General features: G+C 38.3%; 1 protein-coding gene and 1 non-coding gene across 2 annotated transcripts; both read right to left on the bottom strand.

Annotated features, from left to right (window-relative positions):
• Positions 1–317: 317 nt before the first annotated feature.
• LOC107465468 (uncharacterized) lies at positions 318–653 on the bottom strand. Its single transcript, XM_016084443.1, has one exon. It carries the CDS (start codon positions 651–653, stop codon positions 318–320), a length of 336 nt encoding a protein of 111 aa, XP_015939929.1.
• A 3,813-nt stretch (positions 654–4,466) lies between these two features.
• LOC127742072 (small nucleolar RNA R71) lies at positions 4,467–4,574 on the bottom strand. The gene has a single exon (XR_008003260.1). It is a non-coding gene; the product is annotated as a small nucleolar RNA R71 (small nucleolar RNA).
• Between the last annotated feature and the right edge of the window lie 6,060 nt (positions 4,575–10,634).

Genomic DNA, 10,634 nt, shown 5'->3' with positions numbered 1-10,634 from the left:
ACTTGGAAATCCCAAGTTTGGCACTACCCAATCCGAAATAAACGTCTACAGGGTGGTTAAAATTCTTTCTTAGTGTACTGGTTCCTGTTCTAAATATTCTGCACGATCAAAACACACGTAAAAGATACGAAAATATCGGGTTGTCTCCTGACAAGTGCTTCTTTACGTCACAAGCTTGATGGTCAATTCTGCTAGTTCAGCAAATGAACGGACCTTTGACGATCAATCTCGCCTCCAAGATAATGCTTCAACCTTTGGCCATTGACTGTAAATTTTTTGTCAAAATTCTCTTTCTGAATCTCCACATGACCATACGGTTATGCTCTGATAACCACAAACGGTCCTGACCACCAGGATTTTAGCTTCCCGAGAAAGAGTTTGAGCCTTGAATTGAACAGAAGCACCTTCTGACCTGGCTCAAAGACTCTGATGGCAATATTTTTGTCATGCCATAGCTTAGTTCTCTTCTTATAGAGCTTGGCATTCTCATAGGCTGAATATCTGAATTCATTAAGCTCATTCAACTGAAGCATTCTCTTTATTCCTGCAGCTTGAGCATCAAAGTTCAGAAACTTGATTGCCGAGTAAGCTTTATGCTCCAGCTCCACTGGCAAGTGATAGGCTTTACTATACACAAACTGATAAGGGGCCATGCCAATAGGAGTCTTGTAAGCTATCCGGTATGCCCAGAGAGCATCATCAAGCTTCCTAGACCAGTCCTTCCTTGAGGAACTGACGGTCTTCTCCAAAATCCGCTTAAGTTTTCTGTTAGAGACCTCAACCTATCCACATCTCTAGACTTTACTATGTGTTTGTGTGTTTTTCTGTGATTTCAGGTATTTTCTGGCTGAAATTGAGGGACCTGAGCAAAAATCTGATAGGAGGTTGACAAAAGGACTACTGATGCTGTTGGATTCTGACCGCCCTGCACTCAAAATGGATTTTCTGGAGCTATAGAACTCCAAATGGCGCACTCTCAATGGCGTTGGAAAGTAGACATCCAGAGCTTTCAAGAAATATATAATAGTCTATACTTTATTCGAGTTTAGATGACATAACCTGGCGTTCAACGCCAGTTCCATGCTGCATTCTGGAGTAAAACGCCAGAAACACCTCACAAACCAGAGTTAAACGCCAAAAACACGTTACAACTTGGCGTTTAACTCCAAGAGAAGCCTCTGCACGTGTAAAGCTCAAGCTCAGCCCAAGTACACACCAAAGTGGGCCCCGGAAGTGGATTTCTGCACTTAGACTTATTTTTGTAAACCCTAGTAGCTAGTCTAGTATAAATAGGACTTTTTACTATTGTATGAAGGGTCTTTTTCCCTATTTTTGAATTCATATCACATTTGGGGGCTGGCCATTCGGCCATGCCTGGACCATCACTTATGTATTTTCAACGGTGGAGTTTCTACACACCATAGATTAAGGGTGTGGAGCTCTGTTGTACCTCGAGTTTCAATGCAATTACTACTATTTTCTATTCAATTCAGCTTATTCTTGTTCTAAGATATTCGTTGCACTTCAACATGATGAATGTGATGATACGTGACACTCATCATCATTCTCACCTATGAACGCGTGACTGACAACAACTTTCGTTCTACCTTAGACCGAGCATGTATCTCTTGGATTCCTTTATTAGAATCTTCGTGGTATAAGCTAGAACCCTTTGGCGGCCATTCTTAAGAATCTGGAAAGTATAAACCTTGTCTGTTGTATTCCGAGTAGGATTTAGGGATTGAATGACTGTGATGAGCTTCAAACTCGCGATTGTTGGGCGTGGTGACAGACGCAAAATAATCAATGGATTCTATTCCGACATGATCGAGAACTGACAGATGATTAGCCGTGCTTTGACAAGAGCATTTGGACCATTTTCACTGAGAGGATGGGAAGTAGCCATTGACAACGGTGATGCCCTACATACAGCTTGCCATGGAAAGGAGTATGAAGGATTGAATGAAAGCAGTAGGAAAGCAGAGATTCAGAAGGAACACAGTATCCCCATGCGCTTATCTGAAACCCCACCAATGAATTACATAAGTATCTCTATCTTTATTTTATTCTTTATTTATCTATTAACTTTCGAAAACCATCATAATCATTTGAATCATCCTAATTGAGATTTACAAGATGACCATAGCTTGCTTCATACCAACAATCTCCGTGGGATCGACCCTTACACACGTAAGGTATTACTTGGACGACCCAGTGCACTTGCTGGTTAGTTGTGCGAAGTTGTGACAAAGTGTGATTCACGTTTGAGAGCGCTACCAAGTGTTTGGCGCCATTATTGATGATCACAATTTCATGCACCAAGTTTTTGGTGCCGTTGCCGGGGATTGTTCGAGTTTGAAGCCAGCGATTTTTCAAGATTCCGGCAACAACACCAAGTTTTTGGCACCGTTGCCGGGGATTGTTCGAGTTTGGACAACTGACGGTTCATCTTGTTGCTCAGATTAGGTAATTTTCTTTTCAAAAATTTTTTTTATTTGTTTTCGTTTCTCTAAAAATAATTTTTGGAAAAAAAACCAAAAAAATTAATAAAATCATAAAAAACCAAAAATATTTTGTGTTTCTTGTTTGAGTCTAGAGTCAATTTTTAAGTTTGGTATCAATTGCATGTTTTTAAAATTTATGCATTTTTTTGAAAAATTCATGCATGGTGTTCTTCGTGATCTTCAAGTTGTTCTTGACAAGTCTTCTTGTTTGATCTTTAAATTTTCTTGTTTTGTGTTTTTTGTTATTTTTCATATGCATTTTTGCATTCATACTCTCTAAGCATTAAAGATTTCTAAGTTTGGTGTCTTTCATGTTTTTCTTTTCTTGAAAATTTTCAAAAATAAGTCTTGATGTTCATCTTGATCTTCAAAGTATTCTTGGTGTTCATCTTGACATTCATAGTGTTCTTGCATGCATCATGTGTTTTGATTCATAATTTTCATGTTGTGAGTCATTATTTGTGTTTTTCTCTCTCCTCATTAAAAATTCAAAAATCAAAAAATATCTTTTCCTTATTTTGCTCATAGTTTTCAAAAATTTGAGTTGACTTAGTCAAAATTTTTTTTAAAACTTAGCTATTTCTTATTAGTCAAGTCAAATTTTCAATTTTTTAAAAATCTTTTCTTTTCAAAATCTTTTTCAAAAATCAAATCTTTTTCATTTTTCTTCTTATTTTTCGAAAATTCTAAAAATATTTTTCAAAATCCTTTTCTTATCTTTATTTTAAAAATTTCGAAAACTTTACTAACAATTAATGTGATGGATTCAAAAATTTGAAGTTTGTTACTTTCTTGTTAAGAAAGGTTCAATCTTTAAATTCTAGAATCATATCTTTTAGTTTCTTGTTAGTCAAGTAATCAATTTTAATTTTAAAAATCATATCTTTTCAAACATATCTTTTTCAAATCATATCTTTCTTCAAAATCAATTTCAAAAATCTTTTCTAACTTCCTATCTTTTCAAAATAGATTTTCAAATCTTTTTCAACTAACTAATTGACTTTTTGTTTGTTTCTTATCTTTTTCAAAACAACTTAACTACTTTTCTCTCTCTAATTTTTGAAAATTACCTCCCTCTTTTTTTTTTCAAAATTCTTTTAATTAACTAATTATTTCAAATTCTAATTTTGATTTTATTCCTTCTCTTAGTTTTCGAATTTTAACATTAATTTAAAATAAAAACAAAAATATTTTTCTTTTATTTTAAGTTAATTTTCGAAAACCCCTCTCTCTCATCTCTTTCTATTTATTCATTCATTTACCAACACTTCTCTTCATCTCAAGAATTCGAACTTACTCTTCCCCCTTGTGTTTGGATTCTTACTTTTTTCCTCTTCTATTTTTTTATTCTTCTACTAACATAAAAGAATCTCTCTACTGTGGTAAAAAGGATCCCTATTATTATTATTTTCTGTTCCCTTTTTTTTCATATGAGCAGGAGCAAGGACAAGAATATTCTTGTTGAAGCAGACCCTGAACCTGAAAGGACTCTGAAGAGGAAACTAAGAGAAGCTAAATTACAACAATCCAGGGACAACCTTATAGAAATTTTCGAAAAGGAACAGGAGATGGCAGCCGAAAATAATAATGCAAGGAGGATGCTTGGTGATTATACTACACCTACTTCTAAATTTGATGGAAGAAGCATCTCAATCCCTGCCATTGGAGCAAACAATTTTGAGCTGAAACCTCAACTAGTTGCTCTAATGCAACAAAATTGCAAGTTCCATGGACTTCTATCAGAAGATCCCTATCAGTTTTTAACTGAATTCTTGCAGATCTTTGAGACTGTTAAGACTAATAGAGTAAATCCTGAAGTCTACAGGCTCATGCTTTTTCCCTTTTGCTGTAAGAGACAAGGCTAGAACATGGTTGGACTCTCAACCTAAAGATAGCCTGGACTCCTGGGATAAGCTGGTCACGGCCTTCTTGGCTAAGTTTTTTGCTCCTCAAAAGCTGAGCAAGCTTAGAGTGGATGTTCAGACCTTCAAACAGAAAGATGGTGAATCCCTCTATGAAGCTTGGGAAAGATACAAGCAGATGACTAAAAGGTGTCCTTCTGACATGCTTTCAGAGTGGACCATTCTGGATATATTCTATTATGGTCTATCTGAGTTCTCTAAGATGTCACTGGACTATTCTGCAGGTGGATCTATTCACCTAAAGAAAACACCTGCAGAAGCTCAAGAAATTATTGACATAGTTGCAAATAACCAATTCATGTACACTTCTGAGAGGAATCCTGTGAATAATGGGACGCCTCAGAGGAAGGTAGTTCTTGAGATTGATGCTCTGAATGCCATATTGGCTCAGAACAAAATGTTGACTCAGCAAGTCAACATGATTTCTCAAAGTCTGAATGGATGGCAAAATGCATCCAACAGTACTAAAGAGGCATCTTCTGAAGAAGAAGCCTATGATCTTGAGAACCCTGCAATGGCAGAGGTAAATTACACGGGTGAACCTTATGGAAATACCTATAATTTCTCATGGAGAAATCATCCAAATTTCTCATGGAAGGATCAACAAAAGCCTCAACAAGGCTTTAATAATGGTGGAAGAAACAGGCTTAGCAATAACAAGCCTTTTCCATAATTTTCTCAGCAACAGATAGAGCATTCTGAGCAGAGCTCCTCTAGCTTAGCAAATATAGTCTCTGAGTTGTCTAAGGCCACTTTAAGTTTCATGAGTGAAACAATGTCCTCCATCAGAAATTTGGAGGCACAAGTGGGCCAGCTGAGTAAGAAAATCACTGAAACTCCTCCTAGTACTCTCCCAAGCAATACTGAAGAAAATCCAAAAAGAGAGTGCAAGGCCATTGATATAATCAAAATGGCCGAACCTAGAGAGGAAGGGAAGGACGTGAATCCCAATGAGGAAGACCTCATGGGACATCTCCCAGACAAGAAGGAGTTTCCTATTTAGGACCTAAAGGAATTTGAGACTCATATAGAGACCATAGAGATTCCTTTAAACCTCCTTCTCCCATTCATGAGCTCTAAAAACTATTCTTCCTCTGAAGAGGATGAAGACGTAACTGGAGAGCAAGTTGCTCAATATCTAGGAGCTATCATGAAGCTAGATGCCAAGTTGTTTGGTAATGAGACTTGGGAAGATGCACCTTCCTTGCTCATTAGTGAACTAGATACATGGGTTCAGCAAACTTTACCTCAAAAGAAACAAGATCCTGGTAAATTCCTAATGCCCTATAGGCACCATGACCTTTAAGAAGCCTCTGTGTGACCTGGGGTCAGGTATAAATCTTATGCCACTCTCTGTAATAGAGAAACTAGGGATCTTTGAGGTACAGGCTGCCACATTCTCATTACAGATAGCAGACAAGTCAGTAAGACAAGCTTATGGATTGGTAGAGGACATGTTAGTAAAGGTTAAAGGCCTTTATATCCCTGCTGATTTCATAATCTTAGACACTAGGAAGGAGGAGGATGAATACATCATCCTTGGAAAATCCTTCCTAGCCACAGCAGGAGCTGTGATTGATGTTGACAGAGGAGAGCTAGTCCTTCAATTAAATGGGGACTACCTTGTGTTTAAAGCTCAAGGATATTCCTCTGCAACCATGGAGAGGAAGCATGAAAAGCTTCTCTCAATACAGAGTCAAACAAAGCCCCCACAATCAAACTCTATGTTTGGTGTTGGGAGGCCACAACCAAAACTCTAAGTTTGGTATTGAACCCCCACATTCAAACTCTAAGTTTGGTGTTGGGAGTCCACAACATTGACCCAATCACCTGTAAAGCTCCATGAGAGCACACTGTCAAGCTAGTGACATTAAAGAAGCACTTATTGGGAGGCAACCCAATTTTTATTTATCTAATTTTATTTTTATTTTATTTTTTATTTTATGTTTAATTAGGTTCATGATCATGTGGAGTCACAAAACAAATACTAAAATTAAAAATAGAATAAAAAACAGCAGAAGAAACAGCACACCCTGGAGGAAGAGCTTGCTGGCGTTTGAACGCCAGTAAGGAGCATCTGGTTGGTGTTCAACGCCAGAACAGAGCACCAATCTGGCATTGAACGCCAGAAACAAGCAACAATCTGGCATTTAAACGCCAGGATTACACCCTGAGGAGAGCTGGCATTAAACGCCAGAAACAAGCATGGAACTGGCGTTAAACGCCAGAAACAAGCATGGAACTGGCGTTCAACACCAGAAACATGCTGCAGACTAGCATTGAACGCCCAAAACAAGCATAAAACTGGCGTTTAACACCAGAAACAAGCATCAATCTGGAGTTAAACGCCAAGATTGCATGCAGAGGGCATTTTACACGCCTCATTGGTGCAGGGATGATAATCCTTGACACCTCAGGATCTGTGGACCCCACAGGATCCCTACCTACCTCAATTTACCTTCTCTCTTCTTCACACAAGCCAATAACACTCTTCCCCAAAAACCCTTCACCAATCACCTCAATCTCTCTTCCCCATCACCTCTTCACCACTCACATCCATCCACTCTTCCCCCATAAACCCCACCTACCTTCAAATTCAAAACCACTTTTCCACCCAAACCCACCCAATATGGCCGAACCTTAACCCCTCTCCCTCCACTGTATAAACCCCTCTATCCTTTTTCATTTTCTCACAACACAACCCTCTCTTCTCCCCCTTGACTAAACCCACACATCTCTCCCTCTCCTCTATATCTTCTTCTTCTACTTCTCTTCTTTCTTCTCTTGCTCGAGGGCGAGCAATATTCTAAGTTTGGTGTGGTAAAAGCATAGCTTTTTATTTTTCCATAACCACTTATGGTTCGGGGGAAATACTTAGATTTCAGTCCGAAAAATGTGAGGTTGGCATTCAACTTGCCTCTGATGCAAGAAGATGCACGCCCCTACACTAGAAGGGTCAACTTTGATCAAAGGTTGGACCAAGTCCTTATGGACATATGTGTGGAAGGAGCTCAATGGAAAAGAGACTCAAAAGGCAAGCCGGTTCAATTAAGAAGACTGGACCTAAAGCCTGTGGCTAGAGGATGGTTGGAGTTCATCCAACGCTCCATTATTCCCACTAGCAACCGATCCGAAGTTACTATGGATCAGGCCATCATGATCCATAGCATCATGATTGGAGAGGAAGTAGAAGTTCATGAAGTCATCTCTCTTGAATTCTACAAAATAGCCGAAAATTCCTCCACCATGGCAAGGCTAGCTTTTCCTCATCTTATTTTTCATCTATGCTACTCAGCTGGAGTTATCATAGAAGGAAACATTCTCATTGAAGAGGATAAGCCCATCACTAAGAAGAGGATGGAACAAACAAGAGAGCCCATTCATGGATCCCAAGAGACACATGAGGAAGCTCATCATCAAGAAATCCCTGAGATGCCTCAAGGGATGCATTTTCCTCCAAATAACTATTGGGAACAACTCAACACTTCTCTAGAAGACTTGAGCTATAACATGGACCAACTAAGGGTGGATCACCAAGAGCACTCCATCATTCTCCATGAGATTAGAGAAGATCAAAGAGCAATAAGGGAGGAGCAACAAAGGCAAGGAAGAGACATTGAAGAGCTCAAGGACATTATTGGTCCTTCAAGGAGAAGGCGCCACCATCACTAAGGTGGACTCACTCCTTGTTCTTATTTCTCTGTTTTTCAGTTTTTATGCTATATGTTTGTCTATGTTTGTGTCTTTATTAGATGATCATTAGTGCCTAGTATCTATGTCTTAAGGCTATGAATAATTCCATGAATCCTTCACCTTTCTTAAATGAAACATGTTTTTAATACAAAAGAACAAGAAGTACATGAGTTTCGAATTCATCCTTGAATTTAGTTTAATTATATTTATGTGGTGACAATACTTTTTGTTTTCTGAATGAATGCCTGAACAGTGCATATTTTTTATCTTGTTGTTTATGAATGTTAAAATTGTTGGCTCTTGAAAGAATGATGAACAAGAGAAATGTTATTGATAATCTGAAAAATCATAAAATTGATTCTTAAAGCAAGAAATAGCAGTGAAGAACAAAGCTTGCAAAAAAAAAGAAAGTGGCAAAAAAAATATAAAAGAAAAAGAAAAAGCAAGCAGAAAAAGCCAATAGCCCTTAAAACCAAAAGGCAAGGGTAAAAAGGATCCAAGACTTTGAGCATCAATGGATAGGAAGGCCCAAGGAAACAAATCCAGGCCTAAGCGGTGGTGCACGAAATTGTGATCATCAACAATGGCGCCAAAAACTTGGTAGCACTCTCAAACGTGAATTACACTTTGTCACAACTTCACACAACTAACCAGCAAGTGCACTGGGTCGTCCAAGTAATAAACCTTACGCGAGTAAGGGTCGATCCCACGGAGATTGTTGGTATGAAGCAAGCTATGGTCATCTTGTAAATCTCAGTTAGGCGAATTCAAATGGTTTATAATGGTTTTCGAAAATACTAATAAATAAAGTATAAAATAGATAAAAGAGATACTTATGTAAATCATTGGTGGGAATTTCAGATAAGTGTATGGAGATGCTTTGTTCCTGTTGAATCTCTGCTTTCTTACTACCTTCCTTCAATCCTTCATACTCCTTTTCATGGCAAGCTGTATGTAGGACATCACCATTGTCAATGGCTATATCCCATCCTCTCAGTGAAAAAGGTCCAAATGCTCTTGTCACAGCACGGCTAATCATCTGTCGGTTTTCGATCATGTCGGAATAGAATCCATTGATTCTTTTGCATTTGTCATCACGCCCAACAATCGCGAGTTTGAAGCTCGTCACAGCTATTCAATCCCTGAATCCTACTCAGAATACCACAAACAAGGTTTAGACTTTCCGGATCCTCAAGAGTGGCCGCCAAAAGGTTCTAGCTTATACCACGAAGATTCTGGTTAGAGAATCCAAGAGATACTTCCTCGTTCTAAGGTAGAACGGAAGTGGTTGTCAATCACGTGTTCATAGGTGAGAATGATGATGAGTGTCATGGATCATCACATTCATCATGTTGAAGTGCAACGAATATCTTAGAATAAGAATACGCTGAATTGAATAGAAAATAGTAGTAATTGCATTAAAACTCGAGGTACAGCAGAGCTCCACACCCTTAATCTATGGTGTGTAGAAACTCCACCGTTGAAAATACATAAGTGATGGTCCTGGCATGGCCGAATGGCCAGCCCCCATAAACGTGATCAAAGGATCATAAGGTAATCCAAAAATAATCCAAATATGTCTAATACAATAGTAAAATGTCCTATTTATACTAGACTAGTTACTAGGGTTTACAGAAATAAGTCTAATGCAGAAATCCACTTCCAGAGCCCACTTTGGTGTGTGCTTGGGCTGAGCTTGAGCTTTACACGTGCAGAGGCTTCTTTTGGAGTTAAACGCCAAGTTGTAACATCTGTTTGGCGTTTAACTCTGGTTTGTGACATGTTTCTGGCATTTTACTCCAGAATACAGCATGAAACTAGCGTTGAATGCCAGTTTGCATCGTCTTGATTCTAAAAAAGTATGGACTATTATAAATTGCTGGAAATCTCTAGATGTCTACTTTCCAACGCCGTTGAGAGCGCGCTATTTGGAGTTTTGTAGCTCCAGAAAATCCATTTCGAGTGCAGGGAGGTCAGAATCCAACAACATCAGCAGTCCTTTGTCAGCCTTCAATCAGAGTTTTGCTCAGGTCCCTTAATTTCAGCCAAAAAATACTTGAAATTATAGAAAAACACAAAAACTCATAGTAAAGTCCAGAAATGTGAATTTTGCATAAAAACTAATGAAAACATCCCTAAAAGTAGCTAGATCCTACTAGAAACTACCTAAAAACAATGCCAAAAAGCATATAAATTATCCGCTCATCACAACATCAAACTTAAATTGTTGCTTGTCCCCAAGCAACTAAAAATCAATTAGGATAAAAAGAAGAGAATATACTATAAATCTCAAAATATCAATGAAGATTAGTTCTAATCAGATGAGCGGGACTTGTAGCTTTTTGCTTCTGAACAGTTTTGGCATCTCACTTTTTCCTTTGAAGTTTAGAATGATTGGCATCCATAGGAACTTAGAATTTCAGATAGTGTTATTGATTCTCCTAGTTAGGTATGTTGATCCTTGAACACAGCTACTTTTATGAGTCTTGGCCGTGGCCCTAAGCACTTTGTTTTC

Source organism: Arachis duranensis, chromosome 9 (assembly GCF_000817695.3).
Source record: "Arachis duranensis cultivar V14167 chromosome 9, aradu.V14167.gnm2.J7QH, whole genome shotgun sequence".
NCBI lineage: Eukaryota > Viridiplantae > Streptophyta > Magnoliopsida > Fabales > Fabaceae > Arachis > Arachis duranensis.
Note: the sequence above shows the minus strand (reverse complement) of the source record. Positions and strands in the feature narration are given on the sequence as shown.